Genomic DNA, 16,369 nt, shown 5'->3' with positions numbered 1-16,369 from the left:
GCGGCGCTGCGGCCGCTCCCTCGGGCACCCGGGCCGGCTCTGCCAGCTGTGAGACTGAGATTTTTACAATTTATTTATAATTACAATACATTTATTTTTATATAGATATATTACTCTGATAAATGTGTAAGACATAACAACATTCTTCTAAAATGCAGAGTAGAGATGACTTTATAATCTAGCACTTTTTTTTTTTTCCCCCCTAAGCAGTATGTCAGCAGATACATAAAGAGATTAAAAAAACCCACTTGCCTTCCTCTCTGCTATTTTGGAAAAATCGGATAAAGCAAAGCGAAAGTAGGTTACTCTTTCTTTTTGTTTGCCTTGTCTCTAAGCAGGAGCCTCTCAAAAGGGTATGAAAGCTTATAAAATGTGCCACTCTTCATTTCATAATGGCTTTCGCTCTGAAAAACATCAGGTATGTAAAGTTACCCAGGTACAGCTCTAAGGTTTAAAAACTTTTGTTTCTAAAATTAACGCCATTGGTAGCAAAATAAAAAAAAACAACTGGTAAATGAACCAGTTTGTGTTTAAAATTCAGAAGTAGATCGAGATCTCTCTCTTCCGGAGCGTAAGATGCGTTGCTTAAGCGACAGCAGGCGCGGGGCGTTTGTCCGCACGCAGCCTGGACGGAGGCGGGAGCTGCGCCGGGGTCAGGCCCGTGGAGTTCCCCCGGGGAGTTAAAACGCAGCCCGGTTTCAAATGCGATTTTATAGGATTTCTGTGCGTCTGTAGCGGTCATTTTCATGCACGTAGAAAAAGTCGAGTATCCCGGAGGGTTTTTCGCTGTTACTGGTTACGTCCTCAGAACAAGAGGGTTGCACAAGCGGCAAGCCGAGTTGCGCACACCTCCCCTTGCCAACCTCCCGTTCTCCCCTCTCCGCTTCTACCAATGAATGACTTTGCCTTGCTGACAAATCCTGACACTAACAAATGTATTTGGTTATTCCAATTTTTTTTTTTCCGTATTCCAACGGAATACAGTAAGTTTAACGAAGGTCAGACCGCTGCTGAGGATTCCTAGGGTCCCGAATTCGAAACAAACAGCCCCGCTCCCCAAACCCCTTCTTTCTCCTTCCCCCCGCCCCTAAAGCTGTTTTCGTGATCCATCTGCCGAACATCCAGGTCTGTCTGAGCACACTAAACATACCTATTTTTCCAAAGAGGCTTACACTGGGAAACAAAATCAAGGAAGGACTAAGCGTCACAAAATACAACAGGTTATTTGTGTTTGAGGGGAATTACGGAAACCCAACATTTGCCCATGTGATTGCATCTTATTGCTGTCAGACCTTTTTTTTTTTTTTTTTTTTTTTTTTTAAACTATAATTTTTCTGTTTGGATGAGTTCTTCAGTTTTCCTGCATCTTGGGCTGTTCTGTAAGTAATAGTAAATAGTAATTGCCTAGTAATTGCCTAGTAAAGGCAAACTGTTGAGGTTCCCGTGAGCTAGATTGAGCTCTTGTTATGGAAATGACAAGGGGAACTGTTTTCAGTCAGCAAGAAAGTAACTCCAGGGAAATGCCCACGTTACTAACTCCAATCAAATGCTGTTAAATTCTACATTCGTTTGGGTATAATGTTGAAATTAAAGGCAGATTTTTTACCCCCGGAATGAGGATACTGAAATACATTCTTTGTCGCTTTTACAGCAAGCGTTGTCACACAACCCGTTTCTCTGCTTTATTTGCCGCGGAGTGGCCCGGAGTCCTGGAAGATGGGAACGTGACCAGGCGAGGAGAGCGGATCTCTAAATGTGCTCTGGGTGGTTCTGCAGGCACGCGATGAAATCCTGGATCGACTGACCCTCGTAGCAGATCTTGTAGATGGTTGTAAATAATGGAAACCTAAAAGAAGCGCGTAGCAATGAAAATAGTTTTTAAAGTTTATATAAACATTTCCATTCCATTTATAATGGGAAACAACAAACAATCATCTCTCTTTTTTTTTTTTTTTTTTGTTACATTCAAAGGAAAGTGGAAAATTTTTCTCTCTCTTTACAATATAATTCTAACTTGGAGGTGCCTTTACTGGAAGACTACATAGGGCAATTAAGAGGAGCCAGGGGCAATTCGTGGGGGTGGCAGCAGAGAAGAGCTGTTTTGGAGACAAAAGTCCCGTCCCATATTTTTTATTTACAAAAAATCTTGAATTGCATATCCTCTTTTTCCTCCTGTGTGCAAAATGCATATATTGTTTGCTTTCATTACTGGTACATAAAAGACTTAAAATGAATGCAAATGTCTAATGATTTTCTTTTCCTGGCTTAAAGGGTTCTTTTCCTTCTGGAAGCTGTTGTCTTAGCCATTACGTGGTAAAAAATGAGTCCACTGCATGACTTGGAGCTGAGCGTATAAGTAAGTGCAATTATAGGATACTTATTAGATCAAGTTTTGATTTAAAGTTCACGTCCTGTCAAAATGAGCTTTTCTTTTATCTTTCTCATTTTCGAAAGATAATGCCGCTTGAATCTTCCATATCTGCTCTAATTTTAATAGGATTTTTTTCAAAGTATTCATTTAGGGATGTTTGACCTCTCAGTACTGCTAGTGTTCAAGAGGGAACGGGACGGAGGGGAGTTAGCTTTTCTATTGTGTAAGCGGAGACAAAGGTTTCAAATTATAAATAATCTTACATTGTCCCGAACAATTAGAAGTACTTTTTAGCTCAGCATTATCTGTGGCACTAAAGCATGGATATCAGTGCATGTTACCGATTCAACGTGTGTAAAAAATTTTTGTTCAGGAGTACGCTCCTGAATTCTATACTGAGATAACCTCGTTAACGTTTGCACCGAGAGCAGTATTGCTGCAAGCCGTCACGGTGATAGGCTGAGAACAAGAAACCCTTTGACCCATAGGCCGTGTTTGCAAGCTGACTTGTGTATGGCTTTCAGTCCTATTCAGGGGGACGGGGATGTCTGGGTAGCTCCTTTGGATTATTTGTTGTTTTTTTGTTTTCTATATGTCTGTGGCTTGTTTCTTCTAACGCTGTTCAGCCTTCATCCCGTTCTACTGACCACGGCAATGAGGAGTCAGGCGAAGCTGAGCTCTAAGGGTGGCCCAAGATGGAGAAAGGAGTTGTTGCAGAAACGAACAAGATAATTAAACACAAGTGCTGTTAAGGAGGCTATGAATCACTCCTAATTGGTTGTTGATTCAGTTGTTTTTTTTAAATCAAAGCACTTACTTATCAAGCATATTTTTCTGTTTCAGAATCTTGTAGACTTCGGCTGAGGTCTGAGGACCTTGCAGCTTTTGTCCGTTCAGCATCTCGTGTTCCAGTTCCTCAATGGACTAGAAGAGAGGAGACTGATTACTTGGATCAGAGGGGATACCGCTGCGATACCAGCGGTTATCAAGAAGGTAAACAGCTAATGATGCCTTTCTAAAACACAGAAGGATTTCTTCATGCATTAGTGTAAAATATTTCAAAACCCTCCTTACTTTTCCTGTGCGAGCAAAGGCTTCTGCTACTTTCCTGTTGCGTCCCCCGTAGCAGGTAGTGATGAGATCAGCGACCCCGCAGCTTTCCAGAAAAGTGGCTATTGATACCGGTCCCCTGCAGAACATCTTGGCAAAGGCCACCATTTCCATAAGGCCCAAGCGTATAACTGCTGCCTTCGTATTATCGCCGAAATCCAGTCCATCGCAGAACCCAGCTCCCACTGCTACGATGTTCTAAAAACAGTTTAATGTGAAATGCAGAGGAGGAAAGGAAACGGTCAGGCAAGGCCTCCGGTTCATCAGCCTGCGCTCAGCTTTAAGAGAATCCTACAAATCTGTCTTCACCCCGTTCACCAGAAGAAGGTTCAATTTCCCATGGCCATGAGTTTATGTTATGAAGAAGGCAGACAGCTAATTACTGTTGAACAAAAGTAGCTGGGCTTCTAGAAGATTATTATAAAGTATCCTCTGTTATTCCCATGGGCAAAACCTAAAGCAGCTTATTTAATATGGTAATATTGCAATCATGTAGTGTGTACGCAATTAATGTTTTGGTTTTCTGCTAGTTCCAAGTTGGGACTCGCTGACCTTTCTGGTTTAACTATTTAAAATATCCCACACGGCATCGTGCCTTTCCAGGTTTTCTCTGTGGGTCTCAAATTTAAACAGACATGGGTTCTATGTACTGATCCCACAGCAGATCAAATTTTGGTTTCCCCTGCAAAAACGGTCAGTAGAATTGCCCTTTTCTACACCTCTAAACAAACCTCTCAGGATCATAAATATCTTCACAAATCCTCACCATTGTCCTGCACACCTCCCTTCCCACCTCCCAATTCCCAGCCCCTAAATAAGTCCCCAAATAAGCGTAGTTCACTGTATTTGAGTAATATGCCACCTACTACTGCTGTTGAAGTGTTTGCTCCAGACACGCACGCGCCCCAGTGCAGATTTTCTTTTTTTTTTTTTTTAGCAAAGGCAATGCCAAAGCAATGATTTCAAGAACAGCAAAGATTTCCCACAAAGCAGAAGCAACCTCCCTCCCCTCTGTGCCTGCCCGCGGTTCCAGTCTGTGGCTGAAAGCAAAATTTGGGAGCACTTGGTTTTCTATGTAAAGAAACTTTTCTTTTTGTATGTAAGGGTAAACAGGACCAATTCTTTCCTAGCCAGTAATCCGCACTCTTCCAAGGAAAGGTGAACTATTGACGTACAAATGATTGAATGTATAAAAAAGTACAAAGGATCACAGGCTGGGGTCGCTTTCAGCACATTTAGAAGCAAACTCCGAATCTCACTCAAGTGCCCTCTCACTGGAAACTTGGTGATTTTGGTATCGCTTCTGATCCAGCCTGGGATCTCGCCGTGGGCATCGCTGAACGCTGCGCAGACGTGCTGCCGACACAGAGCATCGCTTCTGACGCAAACTTTCTAGCGGGTTACTACTTGAACCACGGAAATAAGTTATTAGTGGGAGCTACTATGTGTAGTAAAAGTCTTTGTTCTCTGTGCTTATAACATGCAGACAAGAAAATACAGTGGACTAAAGTCTGCCCTCAGAAGCAGAGGTGCATATGGTTAAATAAAGATAAAAATACAACTATTTTGAAATGCTTTGCCAGCAGTTACATTTTTAGGTAAATTGTCCCTTTTTAACAGATTGGAAAATTGGCACAGGAACATCTTGTCTGCGCTCACTCATTCTACGGTGGCAGGACTCACATTAGACCCTGGGGCTTACAGAAGACTCAGGTGAGGGTAGAATTTGGCCCTAATAAAAACATTTTGGTTTGAAATCACTCACTTTTAAGGCTCCACAAATCTCCACTGTATCAGAGTCAAGCACCACGGTAATCCTGAAATTGGGGGTCTGCATTAATTCTTTAAAGATCTCCCCTTGCTTTTCATTTTTGCACCCTGTGGGAAGGAAGGATGAAAGTTAGAGCGTTTTTGCAACGGTTCAGAGTATAACTGAAACCTGAAATAAGGTCCCAGGGAGCACTTTAGGTTTTGTGGTCCCAATAACTGGGCGTTGCTAAACGAGAGATTTGTGTGACAGCAGTTCCGGCTGCTGGAAGCCAGCGTTAAATGTATGCAAGTCCCCGGACATTGACCAAGCATCGCTTAATAACACTTTAAAGAGCTGCTTGTATAACCATAAACCTTGCAAAAAATAATATTTGCAAATCGCTTTGTACAGCACAACGGTGTAACTGCTGCTTTGAAAATGTAAACTGGCATAATTGCTAAGTATTATTATGGGGTGCAAATGATTAATGCCCAATTAATTCCCAGGTACAGGAAGATCCACAGATGATGAAGCCGAACGTTGGCACTGCTTGAACATTTTTGCTACCAATTCTACAGAGGTCCTGTATCGTGTCGTTACAGCGCTCGCCCCAGGTATTGAGAGGAAGGGTAGCCACTGGGCAAAGACTTCTGAATGGAGTTTCACTTCATTTTTATATCAGGCAATGCGGTTTCCTTCAGGGAGAGCTCAGCAGTGAGGAGCTGTAGCATTTTCCAGCTGTTGCTCCTGGAGGAGTTCTGGGCACTCGGTGTTTTTGAGTATTAAAGAGCCTGGGCAATAGCACTCTGGTAGCTGTGGGGTTTCTGCCCCATCTCACGAGAAACTTTGGGTTTGCTTCTCGTCCTTTGCAATAATTGATGTTGGGTGATACCCAGTCTCCTTGAGGTGGCAGTTTCTGGGCTATCTGGCTTTCCACAAGGACAAAAGCGAGGACAAAGGTCTTTGCACAGTCATCATCACAGCGTGGCTTCAAACTGGGCCAGCAGAAGTTAAACTCGCCCCCCCGAAAATGAATATTGCTCAAGTCTCCTTATCATGTCTAGTCCCTAGTTGTGCCTACTCACCCTGCCAGCAACAAATGCCCAGCTGGTATGGTTTGCACTATGACTGTAAACTTTGCAAGGCAAAGGAACAGTAGTGCCATGATAAGTTATTTTTTGACTTCCCTAGCTATGGAAGGCTGTAACTTTAATTTTTGCTGACTTTAAAAACCAATGGGTTTTAAAAACTAACAGATGAACTTTCCAAGTCAGGTCAGACCCCGTTCTGGGAGGATCTGAGGCTACATCTTGGCAAGCAGTCTGAATGGGAGGAACAGAATGTTACTGGGGATTTTTTTGTTGTACCCTGGGTTTTGGTGTTTTTTTTTTTTAAACAAAGACATTTGAAGATGGAGAAATACCCCTCAGGGAGCATGAGCACATATGAGCTTCTGATTGCACTTCTCTATCTAGACTGTATAGCGTATCAGCTGCCGATGTACTCAGTGTTGAGCTGTACGGACACAGAAGGTGGCTCTTGCCAGCTCCTACAGAAACAGGATTAAGCTGCAACTTTTTAATGGATTAAATTAGCCCTCAGCACCGAAACTCGCTGTCAGTTTGGATCTGATCCTGCCAGCACCGAACTCCCTGGAATCCACGCTGCCTCCCTGAAGGAGCTCAGCAGGCACCGCACCCGCCGCGCCACTCGGGAACCACACCGGACCCATCGCCCCCCCGCCACCCCCAGAGGCGACCCTGTTGCCCAGCCACAGGCGACATCAAACCACAGCCAGCGGCTCCGATTTGCTCTTTGCAATAGTTACCAATGGTGGTTTCACAGAACTGCTCGTCAGCCACTTCTTTGGCTATGTTGGCCCCCATAAGCACACTGATTTCTATTTTCAGTTTCTCTCGAATGAGGTCAGATATGAGCTTCAGGCCGTCAGGACTCCCATCGATCCCCTGAATAAAAGACAATGGTCAAAGCCAGGTTATTGGACTAGGAAAATGACAGCAGCAGAGCACCGGTAAAGCAGAAGGTGCCCTATTGCCTGCAGCCCTCCCGTTTTAATTGGAAGGATTTGGGTCTTATAGTCACTAGCATTAGCCATTAATAAAAATGCTCTGGGTTTGTGCTTTGATAACTGCAAATTCAAGGCAAGTTCAGGGAGAAGGTAGCGACCATCAAGGTAACCCTGCAAGAGGCCTCGCATCCAGTGCTGCTGTCCTGAGGCCTTCTTTGGTGCTGTGTTTTTCCTTTGTGTTAAACTCCTGTAGTACAGAACCAGACTTTTAAATTAAGCTGACAAGCAGTGGCTTTTTTTCAAGATCTAAGTATTAATCTGAGTGCTTCGCTGGTATTAAGGAGTGTACTGAACTGTCTCGGGGGTTTTTTAAGCTAAAGAAAGAGGTAAATTTGCAGGAATTTCCCTCCTCTCCCACCCTCCTCTTCTCTATGTACTGCTGCTTGTGAGGTAATTTCTACAGGGAAAAAAAAAAAAAGGGGAATAGCTGGTATTGCAGTCTGAAAAGTTGAATTACATTTCTTTCATTACAATTTTAAATTGGATATTTCCTGTAATGGAAGCAATAGAAGAAGCAGCAGACTATATTCCTATGCTTTGCCTCTGGCTTTTAGTTTGAGATTCTCTTATAGTATTAATTCCTTTTAAGATTCTGATAATCTGGTACCTCTAACCTTAAAAGGAGATTCCTCAGTTCATGCCAGATTGAAATTGCTTCAGTTCTGCAAAATTGTTAGTGTTATTGTGCCGTTTTAATGCTGCCAAGTACAGCTTTAGCATGTACTTGGAAGAGGTACTTCGACCCAGAGCTCTTTCCAGTTAAGTGTTAATTGAGGCTGCAGCCTGATGAGTATTTTTTCTGGCAGCAGCACCAGCTTATGCAGCCCTCTCTCTCTCTGCCCATTTTCACCCCCGTGCTGGTCCAAGTGGGAACCGATCCAGGCTAAAGATGGCTGGCAAAGACAGTTACTCTTAGCCCAGCTGGGTTGCCCCATCCTTTCCTCTCTGTGGCCACGTGAGCAGCAGAAGGGCTGGCAGAGGCTGGCTAAGTTTTAACTCGTGCAGAAAGAAATGTCTGTGTTTATGCAGAGCATGCAGCTGAGGACTGAAGCTCCTACCCTTACGTTAAAGATATTTATTTACTCCCTACAGATTGAGTCGTGTGGAGATGACAGCTTACCTTGATCAGTGAAATCCCGAATGTCCCGGGTTTTATCTGGCCTGCGATCTGCTCGCAGATTCGTCCAACGAATTGATGTGGCAGAACAAACATTAAAATATCTGCCCCGTTTGTTGCTTCGACCACGTCCGGTACAGCCACCTGGGACACGAGTGACAACTGAAATGAGCCCCGGGCAGGAATCCTCACACCTTGCAAGATACCAACCTGCCGAAGCCATTGCAGATGTGTTGCAAATGTCCTTAATTTTAACTGGCACTGTTGTGTGGCTGCTAGCTCTTCATGGGGGCAACTGCAGCTCTCTTCTGAAATACCCAAAGCAGCCTAACTTTTTTTACGTTTGGATTTTTTATTTTATTTTTAACTTGCCTCCCATCCCAGCCCTGTGTGAATAACGTGGGGAACATGATATTCTTTCTAAACTTGCACTGTCCGGGGAAGCCCCTTTGCTGGTTCAGCTTCTTCAGGTGGTTCCTGAAGATATTGAGCAACCCTATATGGTTCTTCTGGAATGAGCGGTAGCACCGGGGAGCATGGGGCAAACCAGGGTGGCGAGACAGAGCCTCTTCTGGCAGTCTTTAGTTTCCATAGGTCACCAGCTGAGAGTTACTCAGGAATAAACTATATCAAAAGCCAGAGATTACCATCACCTTTGGGGGGTACGTGTCTTTGTTTTAAATATATAGTAACTTGACCAATAGTTACAAAAACCTATACAACATGCTTAATAACTACCCCGGTGTATCTTCCTCCAAATGCTGGCATTACTCAGAACACCAATTCAAGCCCGGCTACAGAGGCAACGGCAGGTGAAGTTGAACCTGCCATCACAAGCAGTCTACAGTCAGAGCGAACGCTGCCCTTGGATGCAGCCTTGGAGCACACGGCCTTAGAGCAAGCGGGATTCCTGGCGGGAGAACCAGAACGGCTGCCAGCAAGGCTGCTTCTCCGGGAAAACGGCAAAGCGGGAGCGGGGCAGTGGCTGGCAGCGCCATACAGACAGTGCTCCCGTCTCTCCAAAATGTTGCAGAGCAACGCAAGGAAAAAATGAAGGTTTTTTTGGTTTTTTTTATTTTTTTCCTCAGTCGGAGATGAAGATGTGAGGGTCCCCCAAGGCTTTACTGCAACCAGCTGATTTCTGCTGGTAAAGCCTCAGACTTTGCTACAGACAGGATGAGGCTGATCTCAAGTGCTGGTGACAAGCCTGTTGATCTGCTAGAGAGTCGTAAAAACAACAGTGACAAGTCAATTCTAACCCAGGAGAACTGTGTGCCAAGTTCAAACCACGGGAGTGCAAATATGCAATCGCAGCACTAAATGGAGTACTAAATATAACCACTCTCCAAGCAAGGAGACCCACCATGTGCAGCATTGTAACTTCCTTTTACAACTGCAACTGTTCCAGAAATGCGGTGCTACTTTCTTTAATTCACACAACAGTGGCATTTGGCAAAATCTTGAACAGCCAGAAACCCTCACCTGGCTTGCTCCAGTAGCAATAAATTATCTAAGCTGATTAGTTTAAGTAGAGATGCAAATTTGGTATTGTAAATGTCCATGAAATTTATATTTTTGGTGGAATTTACAGCATTATTAATTATAGCAGTGTGTTGCTATCCTGAAAGCGCCCATGAGCCGATAGCTCATTCATCTTCTTGTAAGCCACAGCTGTTAGCTGTGCTGTTGATTTCTGTTTTAGAAGAAGGGAGAGCAGTAGCTTTCCCTTTTTTCCAGAAGATGCTGTGGGTTTGAAATATCTCAGCTCCGTGTAGACAGATCCCTGCCTGCCATTTCTAGAGTTATGCTGATTTCTGCCGGAGCGGAGGAGGGCGCGTTACCAGCACCCGGCACGGCTGGCTGTTTGAAGGTGCGTGTGACATACGAGACACGCAGAAGTCACAGAAGTGAGTTATATTCCAGCGTACTTAAAATATTGGAGTGAGTTAGGTGGAAAACCAGAATGAAGCAGTGAAATACTTCCTAATTTTAATTTTGCCAGGTGTTGCCTCCCTTATAAAAAATAACAATATTTCAGTGATCTTTTTTTTTCCAACTTACCACATTTTTGGGTATCTTGTATCCAGGCAGATATTTAACATTTTCATGTTCCTGGTTGATTATTTCTGAGAGTTTTCTTCCATTGATGATCTCTTCAAATACCCACATCTTGACAGTAGGATCAAATCTGTTGGACTTCTGGACATTTTGGCCAACGATTCTTGCTATGGCTGATCCCCTTTAAAAAGAAAAAAATTGAGATAACTAATAGGAAACAGATAGTTTTATTGTGAATTGGAAACACAAATTACTTTGAATGTAATAACTCATAAAAGGCCTGTGCTACAAAGCTGTTCGGGTGCCTGCTACATTTATCAGAAAGCTTTATCCACTACCTTCCATCAAAACCCCCTCAGTTTAAAAACACAGAAAGCAGAACCAGAGAAAACATAACTGTAATAAGGGATCTGAAGTCATATCAAGGACTACAGAGTGGGAATGTGATGTACCATCAACAGCACTAAAAATACAGTATCTGGAATTAAAATCTCTCTTGCTCCTCAGATAATTGTTTTTTTTTCTCAAGACAACAAATGTAAAACAATCCAGGTAGCAAAGCACCGCTGAGTGATCTTGCTGTCACAGTCTTTGTGCACCTCATCTAAAACAGATGCATCCCATCTTTCCTACCAATAACTAAACAGTTGCAATAAAGATTTTATGTAAGAGCTAAATCCTCAGAAATTGTTCTTTTCTTAAAAAAAAACAAAAACAAACAAATCTTCAACCTGATGGTTTCTCTTTATTTATTGTTCTAATTATCACTGTAACAGGATCTGTAATAGTTGCAGCCGAGGATATTTTAACTATTCGGTTTACTCTTCTTCAGTCATGCTCAGCATTTTTTAATCTCGGTTTAAACAATAATTTTATTTCCTCATCCACCACTGCAGCCTTGCAAACATCCACTTATTTGCTTGGCAAGAGGGAATTAAAAAAACCCTGCAGAAAATATTGAAAGCATTGCTTAATGCCCTTTCAATTACACGGGGAGGAGGGGTGACTCTTTTTACTCCTCTCTCCCCTCTTTCCATTTTAATGCTACTTTAATCTTTCAAGTACTGGCTATTTTACTGACACAACTGAAAGAGGAGCTCCCGTTGCAACGCTCTTGTCCTCTGACCCACTTGTAACAGACCTGCAGGGAGGAGCATGAGGAGGACTGAGCCCTGGTATGGTTTCTGGAACTGATAAAGTTCTCAAGCACATCCAAGGCGAAGTCCAGGTAGGTCTCTGCTGTCGATGGTTCAAAGGGAAACCACGCTGTAACTGGCTCTCCTTGGCTCAACCATATTTTTGATGTAACAGGTTTGCACAAGGCTGAATTGCTCAATAAGTAATAAAAGAATAAGGGCTTCATCTTAATCTTTAATGATAAAGAAATCCTACTGAGAGCAGGTTTCACTTTGCCCAGTGTTGACTATATACTGTATCCCGAGCTGCTGTAATGCTTTCTTTCTAAAAAGGGATGATTGGGTTTGGTCCTTTAAAATACGTAGGGGAATGTTTTAGGGGTGAACCTTTACTGTAAGAGAAGTATTATCTTTAAAATGACTTACAGTCTGGTTCTCTTGCCCTGCTATCAACGGAGGGCACAACCAAGGCCTGAGCTGAGGGTGAACTGTGGCTCAGCACAAGAAATGTGGATGAAGAAGAGAAGTTATTTTTATGGATAAACCTGAGGTCTAAATTCATTGTCCAGGTTGTGCTGGAGACTCCGATCGGAGGCACGACCTGATGCTCTGTTTTACTTGGTCCATTTAAAACTCGGTCAGTGCTGATCAGCCTTGGGAAGAAGAACTGCTTTGTCTGTGAAGGCGGTGCTTGGTAGCCTACACAGGCTTGGCAGAAGAGGACTGCTTAGGCAAACAAAACCAAGGCCGCTCACATATAAAGACTTTGCCATGGTTTTATTTTCTTCACAACTCAATCTAGGGAAGATTAAAAGAAGGCAGAGAGCTCCACTTAGATAATTTTTAAAAGTAAGTGAAAACTGCCAATCAGGTTTTTTCTCCAATTATGTTAATTAATGTTGAAAGTGATTTATATATTGCTAAGAAAAAGAAAGCTTTTATCTGGAGATTTCCTATCAGTATAACGAGAAAGCTTTGATGTGGAATAACTCAAGCAAGACCCATTATTTACATATGTGAATATGAAAGTGTTTGTGGCATACACCAGATCTGGTGAAAAATAGAGCTTCGCGGACCCCGTGAAGCAGCCAGGCCCTTCCCTGCACAAAGGGCAGCCAAATACACTCATGCCGTTCCTAACAGTTTTTCTGAGGAGACCTCAGCGGCTGCAGGGCTCTCCCCTTCCCCAACCAGCGCATCCCAGGACTTTGCTACCCTTAGATTTAGAAAGATCATCCTCACGTTTAACCTAAGTCTTTCTTACTGCAGTTTAAGCCCACTTCTATTCTAGAAGGGTGGAATACTGTTTTTCTCCTTTAGATGCTTGAAGATGATCATGTCTTCCTCCAGTCTCTTTCCTAGCCAACCACCTCAAATTTTTTAAATTATAGTATTGCTCAGGTTGGAAGGGACCAGGAGAGGTCTCCGAAGTGGGAACAACACTGCGTTCAGATGGGTTGCTCAGGGCTTTGTTCAGTCAAGTCTTGAAAACTCTCCAAGGACCACCTCCTCTCTGGGCAACCTGCCCCAATGCTCTATTATTCTCACAGGGTTTTTTTTTTCTCCTCTCCTCATATATTGAGTCGGAACCTCCTCTAGTTCAATTTATGACCACTGGCTCTTGTTTTCCTTCCATGCACCTCCATAAAAAGCCTGGCCGTCTGTCCACATTGAAGACAAGAACCTAGCTCAAGCTGGATCTTCGCCGAGGACATTGCAGTCCAAATGAATCTAAGACAACCCGGAGAGCTTTTGGATTCTGAAGGGCCAGGCAGTGAACGAAACCTCTATTTTTAAAATCATATAACTGAACCATGATTAACGTAAACACATACCCTCCTGCACCTGGCTGGCAACGGCAAAATGCGGCGCAGCACTTACTTCGCTTAACCACATCACTCATGAGTCTCCTGACAGTGTTGACTTAGTAGGTCCCTGTGACCTGCTGAACTTCTGCAGCTGATGTGGGCTATTGCAACACGCTGCGTCACGTGCCAACCACATTTCTGAGCAGCAGGAAAGACTCAAGCGCGGCGATCTGAACTGTCACCCAAATATTCAGGAGGAACACAAGAAAAAAACGTCTGCCAAAGATAAACATTATATTTCTATGTTGTGCTAAGACAACCTGTTCTGCCACAGAGGCTACGAGTAGGTGTGATTTAAACATCAGAGCACAATGTTCACCTCCTCCCCAAAGATTTTCCAGTCTATGTATATGGTAGGAAGCAACAGATGGACCCAGGCGGTACGGGGAGGTGGGCAGTATCGGATAAGCTGGGGTCTCTGCATCTGTGGCGTAACTCTTTCAAAGTTCGTAGGTACATGTGAAAAAAAGCGAACTTTCTCGAGTACGGATCTGAAGGAAGACAACTAAGTGGCTTTGGAGAATGTCTTACGGCAAGGGGACAGCCTGGGAAAGGCAGGAGGTGCTTGCCTGAGGGTGCAGCAAGGGCGTGATGAAGGCTGTCGCTGGGGGCTGACTCCCAGACCCGCAGCCACGGCTGCTGAGGGGCTTGGAAGTGACAACGAGCTGCCTGCACGGGCTTGGGCGCCTGTGGTTAAGGTGAGGGAGAAGAGGGTGGCAGGGGAGGGGTGCAAGCGCTGGAGCGACAGAGTGGAAGCAGCAGTCGGGGAAACGCTGGTGCAGAAATGATGGGGCAGGACTGCCTCGGTCAGGGCCAGAGAAAGCCAGAGGCGTGACGATGAGTTCCCAAAGAAGACGTAGCTGTGCAGTTACATGTGAAAGGCTGTACCTGAGCGAGGCCATGCACAACGAGCCTGCGAGCTGGAAGGAGCATGCATGCGGGGCTCAGAAAGCAGTGGACTGGTTTTGCAAGGCAGGAAGGCAACCAGCCGTGCTTTAACTACGCTGTGCTCTCAGCAGCTCGCAAGCAACCACTCCCTCACCTATTGATTTTTTTTGGCATTTGCTTCCACTTAGCTGTCAGATATTTTAAAAATCTTAAGGAGCTTGCCCTCCTTGTACAAAAGAAACCCACAGAACCACCTGGAGGCCAGGTTTGCTAATCCCAAGCGCATGCACACACATGTTGGTCTGTTTGTTTGCGCTCAGCTTACAGAAACCGTAAGAAAAGTAAATGCGAAGTCCAGTGAGATAAGGTTTACTGACTTCGGTGGGGTCTGGCAGACCCAAGGAGCTCTGGAGAGCCGTGCTTTTGTCCGGGCTAGAAAGGACTGAGCCGCAGCAAACATATTCTTATGAATGGCGATAAGGATAAACGGGGGACAGGAACGCAAGGCTGTGTCTGCACCAAGATGTAAAACAACACGCGGAGCAGGATGGAAGCGAAAGGTGCCAGTAAGTCGTGGCTTTAAATGAAGCCTGGGTTCTTCAAAGGGAGACAAAGAGCATCCCTGCTCTCCTCACCCCTCGGCGCTTACATCCGAGCTGCCCGGGCCCTGCCCAGGCCGGCACCGCGGGGAGGCTGGGCTCCCCCGTCACCAGGCTCCCGGTGCCTGCCGGACCGCACGCCGCAGGAGCCCGACGCCCTTCCACTGCCGGCGGCGGGTGCAGCTCTGGGGGAGGAGGGTCCCTGCCCAGGGGCCCACCCGGCTGAGGCGGGACGAGACGGGGGCCGGGGCGGCGGCTTCAGGACCATGGAGACCCTCCGCCGCCCCGGACCTGTTGCGGAGCCCCCGGCGGGGGGGGGAGCCGGCCCGGCGGTGCCGGTGTCGGGGGAGGAAGAAAACAAGGAAGGGAAAAAAGGGGAGAAAAAAAGGACAGAAATGGGAAGAAAAAGGGAGGGGTGGGGAAGGAGGAGGGCAGGGGGCAGGCGGGGGGACGGAGGGTGCCCCCCCCGCGCTGCGGCACTCACCAGTTCCCCGAGCCGACGATGCAGACGCGGAGCGGCGACATCCTGCGGGCCGCCCGCCGCCGCCGCCGCCGCCGCCGCCGCCGCGGATCGCCGCCGACCGGATCGCCTCGGAGCGGCTCGGCGCGGCTCGCCTCGGCTCGGCGTGGCTCGGCTCGCCTCGGCTCGGCGCGGCTGGGCTCGGCGCGGCTGGGCGCGGCGCGGCTCGGTTCGGTTCGTCGCGGCCCGCCGGGCAGCACCGCCCCTCCCGGCCCGGCCCCCGCCGCCTGCGGGAGGGACGGGCGTGAGCGGGCGGCGGCCCCGGGGCAGCGCCGGGCCCCGGCGGCTGCTCCGCCCGGGTGGGTCCGTGCCCCGCGGGGCTGCCCTGCGGGGGGGGGGGGGGAATCAGTGCCCTGGAGGGGGAACGGGGAAAATGGTGCCTTCTCCGAAACGGACGGGGCTGAGGAGCTGCGTGGGGCGGGCGGGGGGCCCGGCGCTGCCCGGGTGCGGGACCCCCCTGCCCGCCGGCAGCGCCGGGGCTTCTGCAGGGTGCGGGGGGTGAGCTCGGCCCTCCGGGGCCGCGGGAAACGTCTCGAGGTCCCCCCTGCCCTGCCAGGCGGGTGCATGATGGCTTAAATTCGTCCGACAGGTGAGGAGCACCCCAGAGAAAGGGTATGAGTGCATTTCCAGAGCCAAATTCAGCTGATAAATCATCAGTGACGGACTAGATCACAGCTCCTAATACGGGACATCAAAGTTACCTGCAAGGAAGGACAAAACGGAGTGTCGTTCTTTTTCCCTACATGGTGTCATCATGCATGGCGCCCCACAGATTCCTGCATTTCACCTCCCAGCCCTCCACTACACCCTGTCTCCCTTCCAAGGCAGCCTTCTCTCTCGTTTTGGAGCCAAAGAGCTGCCTT

The 16,369-nt window shown here is 46.5% G+C and overlaps 1 protein-coding gene across 1 annotated transcript; it reads right to left on the bottom strand.

Moving 5' to 3' along the window:
* Window positions 1–1,034: 1,034 nt before the first annotated feature.
* On the bottom strand, window positions 1,035–15,574 carry LOC309590379 (glycerol-3-phosphate dehydrogenase [NAD(+)], cytoplasmic-like). The gene is made up of 8 exons (XM_082311513.1): window positions 15,471–15,574; window positions 10,499–10,676; window positions 8,441–8,581; window positions 7,060–7,198; window positions 5,247–5,359; window positions 3,446–3,679; window positions 3,189–3,295; window positions 1,035–1,846 (listed from the first exon to the last, which is right to left on the bottom strand). Exons 1-8 carry the CDS (start codon window positions 15,509–15,511, stop codon window positions 1,750–1,752), a joined length of 1,050 nt encoding a protein of 349 aa, XP_082167639.1. The 5' UTR covers window positions 15,512–15,574; the 3' UTR covers window positions 1,035–1,749.
* Between the last annotated feature and the right edge of the window lie 795 nt (window positions 15,575–16,369).

The sequence above is a fragment of the Platalea leucorodia genome (genome assembly GCF_965183815.1).
Source record: "Platalea leucorodia genome assembly, chromosome: 5".
NCBI classification, from domain to species: domain Eukaryota; kingdom Metazoa; phylum Chordata; class Aves; order Pelecaniformes; family Threskiornithidae; genus Platalea; species Platalea leucorodia.
Note: the sequence above shows the minus strand (reverse complement) of the source record. Positions and strands in the feature narration are given on the sequence as shown.